The following is a 19,922-nucleotide window of genomic DNA, read 5'->3' on the forward strand; positions in this document are numbered from 1 at the left end:
ACTCGCAAAACCTAATTTTTCAGTCATGGAGTTTTTTGGAGCTCTATAAAACAGACTTATATGGATAATATTTAAAAAATCTACAAATGTTCAACATTTGTAATTGAAGTTTTTAGAATATAATAATTTCACTTTTCAACGCTTATATGAAACAATTCGTTAATTTTATAAATACACTAATCTTTTAATCCATTTGTTAAAGGTGTTATTGTACCAATCGCTCAGTTTGCACAGTTGATTTTTTTCTTTAACTGATGTAATTGAGATATTTTGCCATGTTTATTAATATCCGAATAATCAGTTAAAAAATGTAATTATCTACTAATAATTGATAATACCATAACGAAATAAGCAGATCAATGATGATGTATAGAATATAAAAATAAAAAAAAACGCCCAACGTGGGGCTCGAACCCACGACCCTGAGATTAAGAGTCTCATGCTCTACCGACTGAGCTAGCCGGGCAGTTATACGTCACGTTGTGAAATTACTATATAAAGTTATCGGCTCAGTTGCAGAATTGAACATCCCTTAATTCCCTTCAAATTCAATATTTAAATTATTAATTATAAATTACAAACATTATTATTATTTTTTATCTTGTATACGCTTTTAAGAATATTTTTCAGTAAATATTTAAAATTGATGTATGCACGAAATTCTGTTAAGTAAATTAAATATTGTATATTATAAGATATCACGAATATTATTATTTAATTATTAATATTTTTTTCATATTTATTATTTTTTCTTTTTTAATTTAACATTATCCAGATATAATATTACATATATATTATTATCAAAAGATTTATAATTTTATCATTTTATCTAAATTTTTGTTTGCTTGTAATTATATATAATTTATATTACATCTACAATTTGAGGGGGAAATAACTTCAATGTCAAATAAAAATTTCGAACTATTTATTTCTTAAAAGTTTTTGAACGCCTCAATTTAAGTTAAAACTATTAGATTCTGAGTTTTAACAAAATATGTACTAGGAAAAATTCGAGTCAGTTAAAAAGATATTTTGGACTTTCAGAAGTTTGGAAGAAAGTAATAAATATTTTTCCGGAAGTCATTCCAACTTTTAAAACACTTTCAATCTCTTCAAAACATCCTTAGTTCCTAAATACCTTTTAAACTGACTAAAATTTTGATAATTCATTCGAAATTTAAAAAATGACCTAAAAATATTCCAAATTTTTGCCCTTTTTAGAAATCTCTACAAAATGGTTCAAAAAATTTTTTTTAATTCATTTTTCAAAACAAAAAATTAATTCTAATTTTCTCAAAATTTTAAAGGAAATTTGTTTGAAGATTCTAAATTTTTTGTTTGAAACCTTGAAAGATCAATACAGAAAAAGAAATCTGTAATTCAATTTTCTCTTCAAATTCCTTTTTAAAAATAAACACTCATTTTTAAATTTGCCATGAATCTTGAAAGAATTCCTTTTTAAATCTTTTCAAAACTTTTCCTAAAATGTTCTACGGGTCTCTTTTAGATTCTTCCTTGACAGTTTTGGAAATCTTTCGAAATCATTTTAAACATTGTTTTAAAGTTAATTTTTCAAAATCAAAAATGATTTGAATTTTTCCTAACGATATAAAGAAAAAAAAAGCTTAGGAATTAGTATCGATTTTTTCAGTGTTAGATTCCCCCGGCATTTTTCCTAGGGTAAGAAATATTTTGTTGTCAAAATCTGGGAAATGATAGCGAACATGCTAACGGACGTTCCCGCACACTTTTCTTGTGTTTATTTTTCAAAAAAATTTTGATTTTGCTACACTGTAAAAAATGAAAACGACATTCACAAGCATTTGTAATTTTACGAATAAAATTTTCGGTAGTATTACCAGTTTGAGCGTGATCACTTTTCCACATTGAGATTAGGGATTCTACACATGCTTATAAAATTACAACGCTACATATCGTGACATAACCTAAATTCTGTAATAAACCTACGTTGAACGTTGGTAATAATCGAGCCCACATTCAACGTTGGGATTTTCCCAAAATAGTAAAATCGCAACAGTTTTTGAAAATCCAATACGATATGTAACATGTCAGAATGTAAACGTAAAATTATCAAAAATAAATGGAAATTATCCAATGCGCATGCAGAGAATTCCAACACTATGTAAAATCACAAGTCTCAAGCATGTGGAAAATGGAAAAAAATTACAAGTTAATTAAAATTTTTTTCTGAATTAAATATTTAAAATAAATATATTGTTTACATTTTAAATATTTTTTCAATACAGATTGAAGTAAAAATATTTTTTTTTTAATTGAAAATAAAATAGTTTCAACTAAAAAATGTTCTACGCTATGTTGAATGACAATTATGTTACTTGTTAAATTAGTTTAAAAAAATTTTTAATTTCACACGTTTAAGAATTAAAATGACCTACATTGTTAACAATGGTTCTTGATTAATATTTTATTTTAAATTGCACTTTAAATCTCCCGCCGAGAGAACTCTAGGTCTGCCAGAGATGGTATAAGCAAAGATATTTTACCATATCTTTGGTATAAGCAACAAGCCTCAGAATTCTGCATCATAAATCTTCAGCAATCGTGATTAAAGATATGTTTTTTCAAACGAGCACTTGTTAGTTTCGTTCAAAACAGAAGAAGGGTATGTCAAGGTAAGTGCAGCGATTTTAACATATTGAAAAAAACAGCATAATCGTACTTGTCCAAGTTATTCCATTGTTGTCTCTGTTTTGAGGTTATATTACCGCATTCGTCTTTTCAACATTGCAATAAACTTGGACAGTTATAATCATGTTTATTTCTTTTTCAATATTTTAAAATCGTTAAACTTGCCTTTACATCGAACTTCTCATATTTACTTTGAACGAAAGTAACAAAATCTAGCGAAGAAAAAAATTTGAAATAAAAAAAGAATTTTTTGAACTGTCCTGTAATATTGTCAAATGTAAGGAAAAAATTCCGCAACCTGGAAATTTTATACACTTAATCTGGGAAAATTACCATAACCTATAAATTCACAATCATATGTAAATTTACAACATCGAGTGGCGATTTCACATAACCTAAATGTAAAATCACAAGGCGGATTGAAATATTCCCGATTTTCGTGAATACCCAACCTTACGTGTTAGTAATAATCGAGCCCACATTCAACGTGGTAAAATTACAGTAAAAATTTTTTACAGTGTAACAACGTGTGTATATTTCGAGGTTATGTATGTTACAATTCTCCCGATTGTTACTTCCAAACTACACAATATTTTTGGCCGAAAACGTTAGACTTACAAATAAACATAGTAACTAATCTCCCGGAACTAACCTTGTTTGCAGGCAATTAAAAAAGTTTATTTCATCAATAATTTTCGAATTATCGGAAAGGCAGAGATGAAAAATGACGTAACCTCAAAATAATGCATAAACACATGCCCTTAAACCTTTGAAAATTCCTTAAAAGCTTTTTTTCAAGTTCTTAAATCTTTCAAAAACATACTTAAATTTTTTACTTTTTTGTAATATTGCAAATTTGAAAAGTTTTACTGTAAAATTTGTCGCACTCTGTTTCAACATTTTCGGAAATGATTTAAAATGTTTTGAAATCGTTTTCAATTTTTTCTTGAAATTGATTTAAACAATAAAAAATCACTTGAAACGTTTACATCAATCTTAAGAACAGTTTTTTATTCCCTTGAAACCGTTCAACATTCTTTAAGGACTCAAAATTTTTTTCATTTTCAAAAATCTACAGAAATTTTAAGAGTTTTTTTGTTTCATTCTCTTGACACTTTTAAAAATTAAGTTTTTCTACATTTTTTTTAAATCCTGCAAAATTAAAAAAAAATTGCCATAAATTCTTCCAAATTCTTTTTCGATACATTTTGAAATCTTTAAAACGTACCATTTTTCCTTTAAAATAAAACCTAAATAATTTAACATTTTCCCAGAAATCTTATAGAAAATCCAATCTCAAATCTTACAAAATTATTAAACAGTTTCTAGATTTTCGTTCAAATTCTTCAAAATAAGTTTCTGCCCATAATTTAATTTCTCTTATCTCTTTGAAAATGTGAAGAAGTTTACAAATTATGGCGCAGTAGCAAAATATTAAGAACAGAATTATTTCGTAAGATCAAAAAATCATTTTCAATTCGAATTTTCTCCTTTACCAATAAAAAATCATGAAAATCAATAACAGCACTTTTTTAGCTAGGATTTTATTTATTATTTCAACATTTTTAAAATCAGTATAATAATGAAAATGGGCTAAATTTCACCGCTAATCATCTTAAAATACGTAAATAAATAATTACTTCTGTAAATAATTTGTAAAATATTTATCTTTCTCACATATCCTAACATGAAAGTACGATTAAATTCCAAAATAAAAATCATTCAATCAAATAGATAAACTCGTGTGTTAAACAGTATAAAAATGTTTATTAACAACACGATTGTTTGTACATTGCTAGCAAACATAATAATTCAAACAAGACGCTCTGCATTTTCCTTGGCACCAGTTTCAACAGTTTTCTGAAGATATTTGTGAACAATGTTGCTAATTACAAAAAATTCTTTTGATAAAAAAGTTTATTTCTGACAATCCTAATAAATTGCAGATCTTGATTTGCGAATTCTATGCTCGGCCGACACTATTGTGCAACGGGTCGACATTTTTTTTCACATTCAAAAAACAAGCCCCATTCGCAGCATTACTCTGTCCACCAAAAACGACGCACACAAGTCCATGGACTGCAGTATGTTGATAAAGCTTATGCACCCACTTGTTCACCGCTCGAAAAGTTTTTTCCACTTTTTCATTTTTTAATTGCTCTTCACTTATTCTCACGTGGCAGATTGTGAGCGCATGTTCCATTGCAATTTGAGAAGCTCGATTCACTGCGTTTTTATTTCCCTCTGAAACCACCAGACGAACCTACAACAAATATTCGTGATTTAGATTAATCGAACAATCGCCGCCGAGGATTTGCGGCGTAAATATTGCGCAGGAAGTAAACCCTCTTTGTTAGGCTTCCGAAACGCTCTGAAAGTTGCATAAGTAGTCAGACTGACACTCTATAGCCCAGACGGACAAATCGAGTGATTTACGGACAGGATGGATGGTGGGCGATTTGCGGCGTAAATATTGCGCAGGAAGTAAATCCTTTTTGTTAGGCTTCCGAAACGCTCTGAAAGTTCCATAAGTAGTCAGACTGACTTTCTATAGCCCAGACGGACTAATCGAGTGCTTTACAGGCAGGATGCATGGTGGGAGATTTGCGGGGTAAATATCGTGTTAAACTTGGAAAATCTGCAACCGAGACTTTCACCACAATTACAGTCCTACTCTTTCCCCTACTCGCCTAAAGTTTGGATCCATTTGCAATGATCCTTTATAGAATGTCTATATATTACTCTAATTTGGAAAGCTTAGAATTTATATTTTTTCTATTTAGAAGACCTTTAAAGTGAACATTGAAAATATCGCAAATTTTACCATTTTTAAAGTTTTAAAAGTACGATCTGACTGCAATTTTTGATGTATGAATCTGCAATCATTCGTCTGTGAACATCATCTATAAATTTAAGATTATTATACTATCAATGTTTTTAATTTGAAACATCTTACATATTATTCACTTTTTTTAAAGTTTTCATTTTAAAATATATTAACCTTATGAATTTGAATTTTTAAATATTGTACAATTAGGCTGATTTGATGTACATAATTATATAAGAATGACGTTTAATCACAAAAATAATTCAAAAGTTAAGAATAACTATAATTGTAGATAGTGTTTGTAACAAAATATCTTAATTTTACGTATTTTCAGTGTTGTATTAACCTTAATTTTTCAATTATTGCAAAACTTGCGAAAAATAATATATCTTTGGTGATAATCGGTAAAATATAATAATATGAATGTTTTTTATCTGAATTTTAGCCAAATTTATTTCTTCTTTTTCAGCCTTTCAAGATGCTTAAAAAGTTTCAAAATTTGATTTCAAAATCTTCAAAAACCTTATAAATTTTCTTTCAAATTGCATGGAATCTTTTTAAATTTGTTATCATTTTTTTAATTCTTTTGAAACTTCTAAACAATTTTTCATATCATTCGAGTTTTCTCTAAAACTTTTAATAAATACTGCAAAATTAAAATAATACGTTAAAATCTGCCGGATTATTTTCTGACAATTTTGGAAATCTTTTCAAATCTTTTTAAATATATCCTTTAAATTAAATGACAAAAAACAAAACATAATTTTCCAATTTTAAAATAAATATCAGTAAACTACAAAATAAAAAATTATAACTTTCATAAATTGTGCAGATCGAAGGTTAAAAAAAAGTCCACGCTATAATTTTCAATACTCTAATTTAAATACTGAATCAACTAATTAAATTTTTTTAAATTATATAATCTTAAGCAATTTCAGTGAAAAGAATTAAAACTTGATAGATTACAATTTTTTTAATTAACACTTTTTAAACTAGAAATTAAATTATCTTTATTTTAAATTATCAAAAATGAATAATTGTTCAATTGTTATTTATACATCAAAATTTGTTTTGAAATCTTAGTAAATATTTTTTTGAAGAAAAATCGTTAATATTTTTTACAGGAATCTTAAGCATATTTTTTTAACTATCTAAAGATCTTAAAAAATCATTTAAAACCGTCAAAATCTTATTTAAAAATTTTTTAAACTATATATTTTGTTAAACAATTCTTTTTTTTATACTTCCAAATTTGTTTTTATTTTTAACCCTTTTTAAGTATTTTGTAAAAAATAAATTTTAAAACAAAAATATAATTAAAAATTTTCCCAAAAATCTTTAAAAAATTGTTTCATCATCTTCAAACTTTAAAAATCTTTACTCCTTAATCAATCATGCAAAATAAAAAATAATCCCTTAAAAGTTTCTAATTTTTGTTTAGAATCTTGTAAATCTTCAGAAATCAAGAGAGAATATTTATTCTCATAAAATTAATTTTCTAAGATAAAACCCATTTTTTAGTTTTCATAGGAATCTTAATGAATTTTTCGTATATAATTTTATTTTTTATTATTTGAAATCTTTTCAACTTTTGAATTATTGTTGAAAGTCTTACAATTTTGGAAATCTGTTTAAATCTTTTTAAAAATACTTTCAGGGCTAATGACGGGGTTTATACAAAATATTCTAATTTTTTACTCGGAAATCAGAATTTTCAATAAAAATGTAAATTTTCAGTTCAATAAAATAGTTTAATTTTCCACCAACTAGTTGAATATAAATATTTATGTGAAATTTACGCCAAGAAGAATAATCTTCTACCAAGTGCAAACATAAATAATATAGTTAAGTTTTAAGTTTAAAAATAAATTTTTCAAAAAAAGCGACTTTTCAACTAAGGATATTTAAATTTACAACCAAATCAAATTTCAACTACAAAATTGAATTTTTATCTAAAAAGATAAAGTTCCAACCAAAACACAACGAATTTTCTACAAACTAGTTAAATTTTTCTCGGAACCAATTAATTTTGAACTGAAAAAAATTAATTTTCAACCAAGATTATTTTTCTACCCAAAAAGACGAATAAATTTTTAGTTAAAATAAATTAATTTTAAAATAAAAATAACGAATTTTTAACAAAATAGTATACTTTTCCACCAAACGAGATTAATCTCAATCAAACAAAGGCCTTCATAAACAAAAAATATCAACATTTTACTACAAGAAATGAGTTTTCTAACTAAAAAGAAGAATATTACAAAAATAAAGTTGAATATTTAACACAGATAAATGCAATTTCTACAAAACTAGATGAGTTTTTAAATTAAACGGACAAATTAAAAAGGAAGTAGTTCGATTTTTATATAAAAGAATGCAGTTTGACTTTTCAACATCAAAGTATAAGTTTAAAAAATAAATAAATCAATAAATGTACTTGAATTTACAACCTGAAGAGACCAAAAATTTTCATGTTCATCAATGATTTTTTGTAATCTTCTAATTTGAGTGTAATAAACTCTATGGGCTAAAGTGGAACCAAAAGGGACAACAGCGTATATAAACGGAATAAAACAGTATTTCAGATTTAAATTTAAAAATTTTAACTGAAAAGACAAATTCCCAACAAAAACGTGTCATAGCTTATATTTCAATAAAAAAAGATATTTATTTATTTTTTAAATTATTACCAAAAAGACGAATTTTGAACAAACAAAAATCTGTCACTCAAGAAAGAAAGAAAGAAAAAGTTTATCTAAATTGCTGAAACTTCAAGCCAAAAGACGTATTTTCTCTACGAAAATTGAATTATCAAACAAAAATATGACTTCAGAAAAAAAATTATTTTCCACGAAACTGATGCATTTTTACCTAAAAAACATGTCATTTTAAACAAAGAAAACTATTTTTTTACAAAAAAAAGGAGAATTTTCAACTAAAAAAGATCAATCTTAAAAAAATGGAAATTACATTTTCAGTTAAAAAATTAATTTTAAACAAAAAATGCTTTCTGATTAAACAATCTTAAAAAATCATCTTTTTTATCAAAAGTTCAACTACTTATTAATTCTACTACTACTGCAACTACTTCTACTTTGTTAAAAAAATTTTTCAGTTGAAGTCTCATCTGTATGATTGAAAATTAAACTATTTTTATGAAAATTCGTTTCAAGTTGGGTTGAAAATACATTTTTTAAACTGGCAATTAAACTATTCTATTTTTGGTAAAAATGTATCTTTTTCCAGTAGATAGTTGAACTATTTGGTTAAAAATTGATCTTTTTTAGTCGAAAAATTAACTTCTTGGTTGAAAACTCATGTATTTGGTTGAAAATTTATCCTTTTTGATTAAAAATGCAATCGTTTGATTGAAATGTAAACTGTTACATACTTCGTTGAGAATTAATTTTTTTTAATCGATTATTTGACTTAAAAGTTGTGTACTACTTAGTAACCCAATTAATTTTTCGTATTAAGGATTCATAATTATAGTTGAAAATATACCTATTTGCTTTTAAATGAACTTTTATGTAAAAAATTCTACTGATTTATAGAAAATTCCTATTTTTGGCTTAAATATTCAACAATTTGATAGAAAATTGAACTCTTTGGTTGAAAAATGAACTTTTTGGTTGACAAAATCATATATTCCCATTGAAAATTAAACTTCTTTCTAGATCATTCACCTTTTCGGATTTAAAATTATATAATTTGGTTGAAGATTCATGTATTTTGTTAAAAATTCATCTTTTTTGGTAGAAGATCAATCATCTTGGTCGAGAATGCAACTTTTTAGTTGACAACCTGACAAGTTTGTTAAAAAATCGTTTTTTTTTTGTTGAAAAATTTTATTTTATCTGAAAATTTAACCGTACCATGTTTGGTTAAAACTTTATCCCATATATTGGATGAGTCGTTAATTCATCCTTTTTGATAGAAAATGTAAGTTAAAAATGCAACTGTTTGATTTAAATTCATGTATTTTGTTTAAAAGTCGTATTTTTGAGTAGAAAAATAATCTTGTTTGTTAAAAATTCAACTTTTTTATTCATAATTTAACTGCTTGGTAGCTAAATCATATATGTGGTTAAAAAGTCGTATTTTTTGGGCAGAACATTATTCTTGTTTGTTAAAAGTTAAACTTTTTGGCTGTGAATTGTACTATTTTATTAAAAATTCATCTTTCTTGATTGAAAATGATCTTTTTTTAAATCATCTTTTACGATTTAAAAGTCCACGGTTGTGTAAAACAGTCAACTTTTTAGCCTAAAAACTTTACGCTTCCGTTGAAAATTCATTTTTCGAAGTAGAAAAATAATCTCTCTTGGTTAAAAATGAACTTTTTAGATAGAGATTTAACTGCCCTCTAAAAAATGTGTCTTTGTGCCAGGAAAAATAAAATACTTGATTGAATTTTAATGAATCTTTGTATGCTGAAAATTTAACTGTTTTGGTCAAAATCTAATATTTTAAAAAAGATTTAATTATGTTGTTAAATTGATCATTTGTGGTTGAAAATTCAACTATTTTGTTAAAAATTCATCCTTTCAGATTGAAAATTAATCTTTTATGGCGGAAAGTCATCCTCCTAGGTTGAAAATTGATCTTTCTTGGTTCACAAGTAACATTATTGTTAAAAATTCAACTGTCTTAAAAAAATTAGTCTTTTTAACTTGGAAATTTTATCATTTGATTAAATCTGTAGTTACTTTTTGAAGAACTTGTCTCTGTTACTGGACATTCAATACGTTTTATTATAACTACAACTGTTAGCTTCAAAATTATTATTTTACCCAATATTTTTTTGACATCTCTATTAAATTTTGGTGACATCTTTGAAATATTTGTAGAATCTTTCTGAAATATTTTTTATTAATTTGAAATCATTAAAATATTTGTGAAATATTCTAAAAATTTTGAAATTATTTAAAATCTTTGAAATATTTCGAAATATTTTCAACTCTTGTATTCTTTTGACATCTCTTATGAAATTTTGATTTAATCTTTGAAGTATTTGTGAAATCTTTTTTATTTATTTGAAATAATTGAAATATTTGTCAAATATTTTGAAATGTTCGAAAATTTTTGTAATTATTCAAAATCTTTGAAATATTTTGAAATCTTTTAAACTCTTGTATTATTTTGACATCTCTTATGACATTTTTATGAAATCTTTGAAATATTTTTTGAAATATTTTGTATTAATGCAAAATCATGAAAAAAGTTGAAATTTTATTACAAAATTAGAACTTTTTAAATACCCTTAAATCTCAGAAATCTGGTTTGCCCTTTTTCAAATCTTTAAAATCCTTCAAATCTTCTGAAAATGATCAAATATTTGTGAAATCTTTGAAATCTTGTAAAATCTTTCTTTAACCTTTGCTTGTGAAGTCTTTTGTGTTCGTTTGAAAACTCAATTTTATTGAAACCTTTTGAATGCTTGATGAATTCTTTGAAATATTTGTGACATTTTTTGTATCCATTTAAAATCATTAAAATGTTTGAAATCTTTTTTAAATATTTTGAAATCATCTATAACCTTTTGTGATTGTTTAAAATCTTTGAAATGTTTTGCAGTTTTTGAAATCTTGTCTACACGCCGTTTTCAACCCATGAATCCTTTTTATGTCTTTGAAATCCGTAAAATATTTTTGAAATGTTCAAAATCCTTTCAAATATTATAAAAGCTTCAAAGTATTTTGAAATATTTTTAATTAACTGGTAACATTTTGAAATCTGGCGTATACTTAAAAACCGAGCTGTAACCCTTCGAAAACTGTTTTAAAAGAAAACAAAAATTCAAATTTCTTGTGAGAAATTCAAGGAGATTTCCAGGTTTTTAAGGTTGAGAAAGAACACGAGTTCTTTTTTGAGAAAAAGATTTTTTTATTTCTAACAATTAAAAATTCCATTTTCCTCGAAAATGACGCGAAATATGAATATCAGTTTAGGAGTTGAAATTGTTAAGCTTCCTGAAATATATTAAATTATGCCCTTTCCAGATATATAGCTTGTTTTATTTAATAAATTTTTCCAAATATATAGAAAAAATCGATAAAAATCGACTAAAATAAAATTTAATTTAACGAACTGTCAAATTTTATTTTTAAAAAGGTTTGTTTTTGGTTCACTGATTTTGTGAAGAATATGTTCCATGAGATTATTAAGGTACCTGATCTTCAAAGTAGAGAAAAATTGATTTTTATCTCAAAAATTGCAAAAATATCATTGTTGCCGATTGAAAATCTCACTTTTCTGCAAACAAAGCAAATTAGGGATAGCGATTCATAATTCAACATTGTTCTTCTTCTCAAAATCTATAAAAATTTACACTTGCTAGATGTAGATCTTGTATATTTTAACAAAAATTCTTTTTAAAAAGTATGAAAATTTTATTAAAGCGACTAAAATAGCATTTAGTTTGACGAACTTCAAGAGTTTATTTTTTTTTTAACTTTTTTAGTTGAATATCAATATTCAAATTCGTCCCCCTTCCTGAGATCATTAAAATGATACCCTCACCAGATATTTATCTCGTGTATTTGAACAAATAAAAAAAAAACATATAATATTAATATTTGTAAAAATAAAAAAAGTTTCAAAATGAAGCTTAAGTTCGTTAAGCAGACATTTACAACAAAAATTAACAAATTTAGAGCATTTTCAAAATTTGAAATTTTTAAAAAAATTTTAGAAATTTTTGTCAAAGTTTCTTATAGAAGGGTAGAAAAATTGAAAATTATCAAAATAAAATGTTTTATTTCGATCAAAATTAGAAAAGTTATATGATTTTGAAAATTTTTAAAAAAATAGAAAAAAAAAATATTTCTGATAGATTAGGAAATTGCATTTAATTTCTTCCCTAGACATCAAATATATTTAGAAACTATCTTAGCTAAGTTTTTCAATTCGACAAAAATTCAAAAAGTTCAAGCTTTTTCAAAATTTCAAAAAAAAATTTTATGAGTTTTAGAAATGTTTGCCAAATTTTCTGGTACACGGCAAAGACTTGCAAATTATCATAAAGACATTTTTAAATTCGATAGAAAATTGAAAAAGTTATATACTTTTCAACATTTTGAAAAATCTCAAAAAAGGGGGGGAGGGAAATGTTGTATAGGTTAAGAAATATCAATCCAAATTTCTACTGGATATAAAATATATGTATTTCGAAACTATTCTCATGAAATTTCTTAATCATACAAAAGTTCAAAAAGTTGGATCATTTTCAAAAAAATACCATTTTTGTTTTTAACAGATCCGTAAGTTTAAAACGTTGTTTTTAGTAGATTTAAACAAGATTTAATAATTATCTTGATAACATTTTTGAAACTGACACAAAGTAAAGAGTGCGAAGCGCGAGTTTCGTAATGAGAATGTAATCGTCAAAGCCGTAGTTGCTTTGAGAACATTCTTTAAAACCAAATCGAAAAAAATTTCAGTTACTTTTAACTCAGGAACCTTAATAATTTTCATGGAACATATTCAATTTTTTCTATATTTTTGGCAAAATTTATTAAATAAAACAAGATATACAGGGTGGGCCATTTTAATCAACGCACCTGAATTTCTCGGTTTCTATGAGGTAATAAAAAAAAATGTTTTAAACTAAAGTTGTTCAGGACAAAGTGGGTCATTTATCTGTGCAATTATTTTTGACCTTGAACTTCATTTTCAAGGTCATTTTAAGGTCAAAGTGTGTTTTTTAACGGGAAACCCTATTTTTGACACCAGATTCGAAAAGAGTGTAAAATTTTACGTCCGAAATAGTATTTAAAATTTTTTTATGAAGTTCAGAAGATCATTTCAGGGTTAAATGCTAAACAAACTGTGGTTGCGATATTCGATTGCGTTTTCTGATAGGATAGTTAGCCATTATAAAAGTAAAAATTTAATATAAGATCAAAACAACAATGACAATAATTAAAGGATCAAGGCTGACGTTAAAATTTTCAATCCTTTATAGAGGGTTGTCAAAAACAAAGTTTTCCGCAAAAAACTCTCTCTGACCTACAAATGACCTTGAAAAATAAGATCGAGTTCAACATTTTCAAGGTCGTTATCACGTTGGAGTTGAATATTCCGCATAAAGGTACATTCACTACAATTATTCTATCAGAAAATGCAATCGCATATCAAAACCACAGTTTTTTTAGCAATTAACCATGTAATGACCTTCTCAAGGTCATAAAAAAATGTATTAGCATTTCGGACGTAAAATTTCCCGCTCTTTTCGAATCCGATGTCCAAAATAGGGGTTTCCATTTTTTAAAAAACACTTTGACCTTCAAATGACTTTGGATATCAAGTTCAAGGCCAAAAATAATTGCACAGATAAATGGCGCCCTTTATCCTGAACAAGTTTTGTCCAAAACATTTTTTTGTCTTACCTCTTAGAATTCGAGAAATTCGGGTGCGTCGATTAAAATGACCCATCCTGTATATCTTGTTTTATTGAATAAATTGTTCCAAAAATATGGAAAAAATTGATAGAAATGGACTAAAATAGCATTTAGTTCAACGAATTATATCATTTGTTTTTAAAAACGTTTGCTTTTAGTTCACTGACTATGTAAAGAATACGTTCCATGAGATTATTAAGGTTTCTGAGCTTCAAAGTAGAGAAGAATAGGTTTTTATCTCTATAAATGAAGAAATCTCATTTTTACCGATTGAAAATCTCATTTTTCTGAACACAAAACAAAGTTGAAATAGCAATTTATAGTTCAACATTATTCCGCTTCTCAAAATGTATAAAAATTTACCCTTGCCAGATTTAGATCTTGTATATTTGAACAAAAATTGTTTTTAAAAAGTATACCTTGTATATCTGGACAGGGTACAATTTAATAGATTTCAGGAAGTTACACAATTTTGAACTCTAAACTGCTTTTCACATTTTGCGTCGTTTTCGATAAAAATTAGATTTTTAATTGTTAAAAAAGAAAAAATCTTTTTTCTGAAAAACGCAAGGTACAATTTTTTTCTTTCTTTTCTAAAAATAACCGGGGGGTATCTCCGAACCACTTGCACACGAAAAACTGGATGTCCAAGTACTTTTGGGTTGAACTTAAGGGGTTAAATCACTGTCGAATTTTCAAAAAACCGAAATTGTTTTTGCTTAAAAAATGTGTTAGGGTCTTAAAAATAATATATCAAAAGATGGATGGCAGAAAAAATGTCTAAATGACCAAATTTTCAATTATGCTGCCGATCGATCCGAAATTTTAAAAATATATTCAAAATTGCTTTCTCCAGCTACGTAAGTAGGATTTTTTTTTATATTCAACGTTTTTTTTTATACACAATTTCATAACGATTTTTTCATGCAACTTTTAACTTTTTTTCAAAAGTCTAAACTGCCGTGCAAAAGTTTTAGGCCACCTCTTTTTTTATGACAGAATAAATTCTCCTAATTTTAATTATACCAGAGCTAGGAAAATGTCTCTTTAAAAGGTTGATTTTTTTCGAAATTTTGTATAAAATAAGCCCAGGGTTACGCTAATTTGTCTAGTTTTTAAGTAGATATATAAAAATAGTGTAAATTTAAATTTTTTCTTACATTTTCAATAACTTCCGAAATAATCAACATTTTTCAATTGCAAGAACTTGAAGATGTAATAAAAAATTCGGAAAAATTTGAAAACATCTTATGTGTAGGCAAATCAGAATAAAAGTTAAATAAATATATATTTTGAGGAAATTATATAGAAACTTCATAATTATATGTTTCATATAAGGTACGAAAATATTTTTGTAACAAAAAATAATATTGCAATTTTTCCAACTTTATTTGTTACGACTTCAAGTTCTTGCAATTCGAAAAGAAAATTTTTACGATTTATACTTATAATCTGTTGTGATATGGTGAAAAAAAGCTACCAAATGAGCCCAAGAACATTGAAAATGTTGACTATTTCGGAAGTTTTTGAAAATTTAAGAAAATATTGAAATTTACAATATTTTTGCAATATCTACTTAAAAACTAGACAAACTGGCTTCACCCTGGGCTTATTTTATACAGAATTTCGAAAACAATCAACCTTTTAAAGTGAAATTAAGAGAATTTATTCAGTCATAAAAAAGAGGTGGCCAAAAACTTATACACGGCAGTGTACCATGTCGCGGAAAGTCAATAAATCGAGATAAAAATCCTACGTACGTATCTTGCTGTTGTTGTTCTATTGGGAATCGTGATTTACCATTTCGCCACCTGGTGCCTAAAACTGGAGCTAGAAAGAGTAGGTACAATTTTAAAGTTGTACATTAATTTTTGCATCAAAGTGTTTTACGATAGCTTTGTGAAGCATAAAGCAATGATTGAATACTAAAAACAATTATTTATAACAAATAAATAGTTTTAGATAGAATTTCCAAATTATACAATGAAAAAGACACATGTTTGTCAAATAGGTTTTAAAAAAATTATTTCACTATTTCATGTTAGTTTCCATGAATTTAAGTTTAAATAAACTTTAATTACTATAAGTAGTGACAAATTTTATCCATATTATGTGAACAATACGAATAATACACGATTTAGGGTGATCGTTTTAATCCAAGAAAAAAATTTCCGGTCCTGGTTCGCAAACATTTTTCACTGTGAAAGAAATTTAAAAAATCGAACTCTAAAAAGAATTTTTCCATTTGAATTAATAAAAACTGAGCTGCAAATGAAAGCACTCAAAGTGGAACTCTTGTGAATTTCAAACTTTAAAAATAATTTACAATTGTAAATGGAAGCTGCTAACATTTTTAAACTGAACAATTTTTAATTAAATGCAGTTAAACTGCAAAATAAATTTTTGTTACTTTTATAAATTGTAGAGTTCAAAGATACAGATTCAGTTCTCAATATATAATTCCACGCTATCATTGTCAATGCTCTAAAGTCTAAATTGAAGAATCAATCAATTAATTAAATTTGTTTTCAAAATTATATCATTTATATCAATTTTAAGCCACAAAAAATAAAAGTTGAACGATTACATTTTTTTAATGAACTGAACACTTCTTAAATTAATAGTTAAATTATTTACATTTTAAATGGTTAAAAAAATCCTTAAAATGCTTAAAAATTTTATTTTTTTGATTATTTTTGAAATTATTTCAGAATTTCTAAATATCCTTTAAACTGAATCCAATTTTTTCTAAATTTCTTTTTAAATTCTGCAAAATTAAACAAATTTCCTTAAAATCTTCCACATTCATTTTTCATAATTTTGTAAATCTTTCTACATCTTTTTGAATAGTCACTCAAAATTATCTTTTCAAAATAAAAATCATGATTAATTTTCATAGGAAATGTTTTTTATTCTTCTGAAGCCATTTCAAATTCTTAAAAATCTTTTAATTTTTTTTCGAAAACTGCCAAAACCTAGTTTGGCGGTGCATGTACACCGCCATTTAACTACAATTACTGATTTTAAATAAACAGTCTGCTATTTCTAAATATTTAGTAATTCTTTTTTTTTTTTTAATTAAAAAATTTCAAATTGAATGGTTTAAAAATTGAATATTTTAGAGTAAAATAATATTTGAAAATTAATAAAATCCTTTGTTTATGAATATAGTATTTTGAAGTTATTTTAAAATTGAAAATAGTTTATAAAGTTTCAATCGGGCGTTTACATTTGTTTAACTAATGACTTTACAATCGAAATAGTTTACATAATTTTTAACGTTAAAAACTGGAAATTCTAAAATTCAGAACTGATTTCGAATCGTCTTGTAAAATTAATCATTATTCACTTTTTAAATCTTAAAGAACAGTTTAATTTTAAAAATCATTATTAATTTATATTCACAGTTGATCAACAGAAAATGTATTTTTTTAAAGTATGGAAATCACAGTTGGACAGGCATTTATCTAGAAAAAATATGTTTCTCCACCTTATAAGATGTAAATTCCATGTGCACCCCTTTGTTTCCGATAATGACTTACTTTTAGTATCCAACAAATACTTTAAACTCGACAACAAAAATCGTTAAAACACTTTTATGCAAAAATTAATGTACAACTTTAAAATCATACCTATTCTTTCTAGTTCGAATTTTTGTCACTAGGTGGCATATCGCAGTTTAACCATTTCCAATAGAATGGAAAAAACTTTCATTTTTTGATCCAGGTCCAAAGTTGCGGGAATTAGGTTTCCGACCGTGGATACCTTTAGAAAAAGCGCCGACGAAGAAATGCTGCGCATTTGAAAAAGTATTCTCTGTACTTTATTATTGATATCATAAACACCATTTTATAAAATTGTGTAAGCCCTTAATCGAGGCTAGCCCTGCACCACTATATGATATTTCGTAATTTAGTAAGTAGTAAATGCAATAAATTACCTGATCGTCCTTGTCAAATTCGCTATCATTCATAATACTAAGACTGGAGGTCTTTAAGTACTGTGCATACTCATTCATTACTCCATCACAGCCAATTATGGCAGCAGTTTTCTTGTCCTTCGTTACGTGACTGAAAAGCGACATTCCATAATTGCGAATCTTAGCCTTTTCCGCTAATTTCTCCTCCTTCGATTTCTTCAACTCAGCCTCGTACTTCCACTCCTCTATCTTTCTTTGACCGGCCAGAACCGCATCTCCAAACTCTATACTGTGTTTCAATTTTAGCTGTGTCAGCTTCAACGAGGCAGCTGCATCTTCAATGGAATCGTGTCCTTGCTTTCCTTCCTGAATTCTCTCGCTCAAAAATTCTCTCGATAAAGTCTGCAACTTGGTTTTTCGAGATCTGCCATCAAAGATAATAAAACTGATATTTTTCATATTCTTTAAATTTTCGATGTGGATCATATTGAATGTAAATTTCCCTTAGAGTAGTTACTGAGAGTCTTTTTGTTTAAAATAATCATATTTATTATTTCGTTCTAATGAAAACGTCAATTAAATCGAAAAATTTCAAAAAATCCCGCAACTTTCAAACATTACTTTCAAAGAAGATAGTTCCAAACCATAATACACTGTTTCAACAATTATGTTTATGAAAAGTGAACAAAAAGTGGACATTTTCAGAAAAAAAACCGCAACTTTCAAATATTATTCAAAAAATTATTAAGAATCATAATTAAATTATTTAAACAATAAGATTTTTCAAATTGAATTCATTATTACCTCAACCTAATTGAAAATTTGGCGAAAAGTGAAATTTGTTTAGAAAAAACTGCAACTTTATAGCATTATTCTAAGAGAATATTAGTATAAATAATAATAAATTGCTTTAACAATTATTTCTGTCAAACTTAATTGATTTTTGCCTTGATCTAAATAAAAAGTTGAAAATAAATAGAAAAATTTCGGAAAACCGCGACTTTGTAACTTTATTATAAAAGAAATGTGCTAAAAACAACAAAAATGGTTTAAACAATTTATGAAAACATCATATTATTATTGAAGAGTAGTATTTTATGTATTTTAAACTACCTGTATTCGAAAAATCGCAAAAAATTCTATTTAGCTTCAAAAACTCAAAAAAACCCAATTTTTCACTTATGGGATTTTTTAAACCCTATACACAGGCTTATGGGGGTGATATTTAAAAAATAATTATTCATTTGAATTCCATAAAGAATTGTGAAAAGAAATTTTGAGTTGAAACTTGATTCATCTAATATTCACGATCCTGAATAAAATAAAAACGTCTTTTTTTCTTATGGGAAATACGTGTTAAACTTCATGGGGCTTGCAGAGCCTCTAAATATATTTTATCTAAAAAAACGTATTAATTGCTTAAAAAAATTTTTAAACTCTATCTTAAATTTCTTCCAGATATAATTTTTCATAGTACGGATCCATTCAAATGTTTTGAATTTTTTTCATAATCGGCTCGGAATATGTATACAGTTTTTCGAGTTTATTATAAATTTTTTTTTGTACTTTCTAGGGATTCCATTAATATATTTAATTAAGGAAGCTTTGAGAAATTATATTATAAGATATTCTTAAACATATTAGCACCATCGATTAATTAAATAATTGAATAATATTAAAAATAATTAATTAAAATATAAAAAATATATAGTTAAGATTCATGTGAAAATTTCAAACAATTTTTTACTAATGAGTTATAAGAGCACATCAAAAAAGATTACAAAACGTTTCGAATTATTTCATAAAATTACAAAAAAAATAGTTAAAAATGTTGTTAAGCAACATCTTGCCATAATATATAATTTTAGAACAAATTTCAGTAAATTTAAGAGATATTTAGAAGTTTTAAAACGGTTCAAAAAGAATGAAAACTTATAAGATATTTTAGGACTTTTGTAAAAATTAAGGGGAATGAACAACATTTTTCAGGTCCCTAAAATAATTTCTTTCGATTTTTTAATTTGAAAAATGATGTTTAGGAGAAAATTCAAAAAGATTTTAAAACTTCTTCAAATATTTCCTTTAATTTTGAAAAAGATTAGAT

The 19,922-nt window shown here is 25.9% G+C and overlaps 1 protein-coding gene and 1 non-coding gene across 4 annotated transcripts in view; both read right to left on the bottom strand.

The window, feature by feature from the left end:
* Positions 1–393: 393 nt before the first annotated feature.
* Trnak-cuu lies at positions 394–466 on the bottom strand. The gene has a single exon. It is a non-coding gene; the product is annotated as a tRNA-Lys (tRNA).
* A 3,951-nt stretch (positions 467–4,417) lies between these two features.
* Positions 4,418–19,922, bottom strand: part of LOC117169484 — a 39,122-nt gene continuing 23,617 nt past the window's right edge. For all 3 annotated transcript variants that reach the window (XM_033355888.1, XM_033355886.1, XM_033355887.1), the window contains exons 9-10: positions 17,840–18,242; positions 4,418–4,933 (exon numbers count right to left, since the gene is read on the bottom strand). In XM_033355888.1, coding sequence (XP_033211779.1) covers positions 4,634–4,933; positions 17,840–18,242 — 703 coding nt within the window. In that variant the 3' untranslated portion in view covers positions 4,418–4,633. The remainder of the gene's footprint in view (positions 4,934–17,839; positions 18,243–19,922) is intronic.

The sequence above is a fragment of the Belonocnema kinseyi genome, chromosome 3 (assembly GCF_010883055.1).
Source record: "Belonocnema kinseyi isolate 2016_QV_RU_SX_M_011 chromosome 3, B_treatae_v1, whole genome shotgun sequence".
Lineage (NCBI taxonomy): Eukaryota > Metazoa > Arthropoda > Insecta > Hymenoptera > Cynipidae > Belonocnema > Belonocnema kinseyi.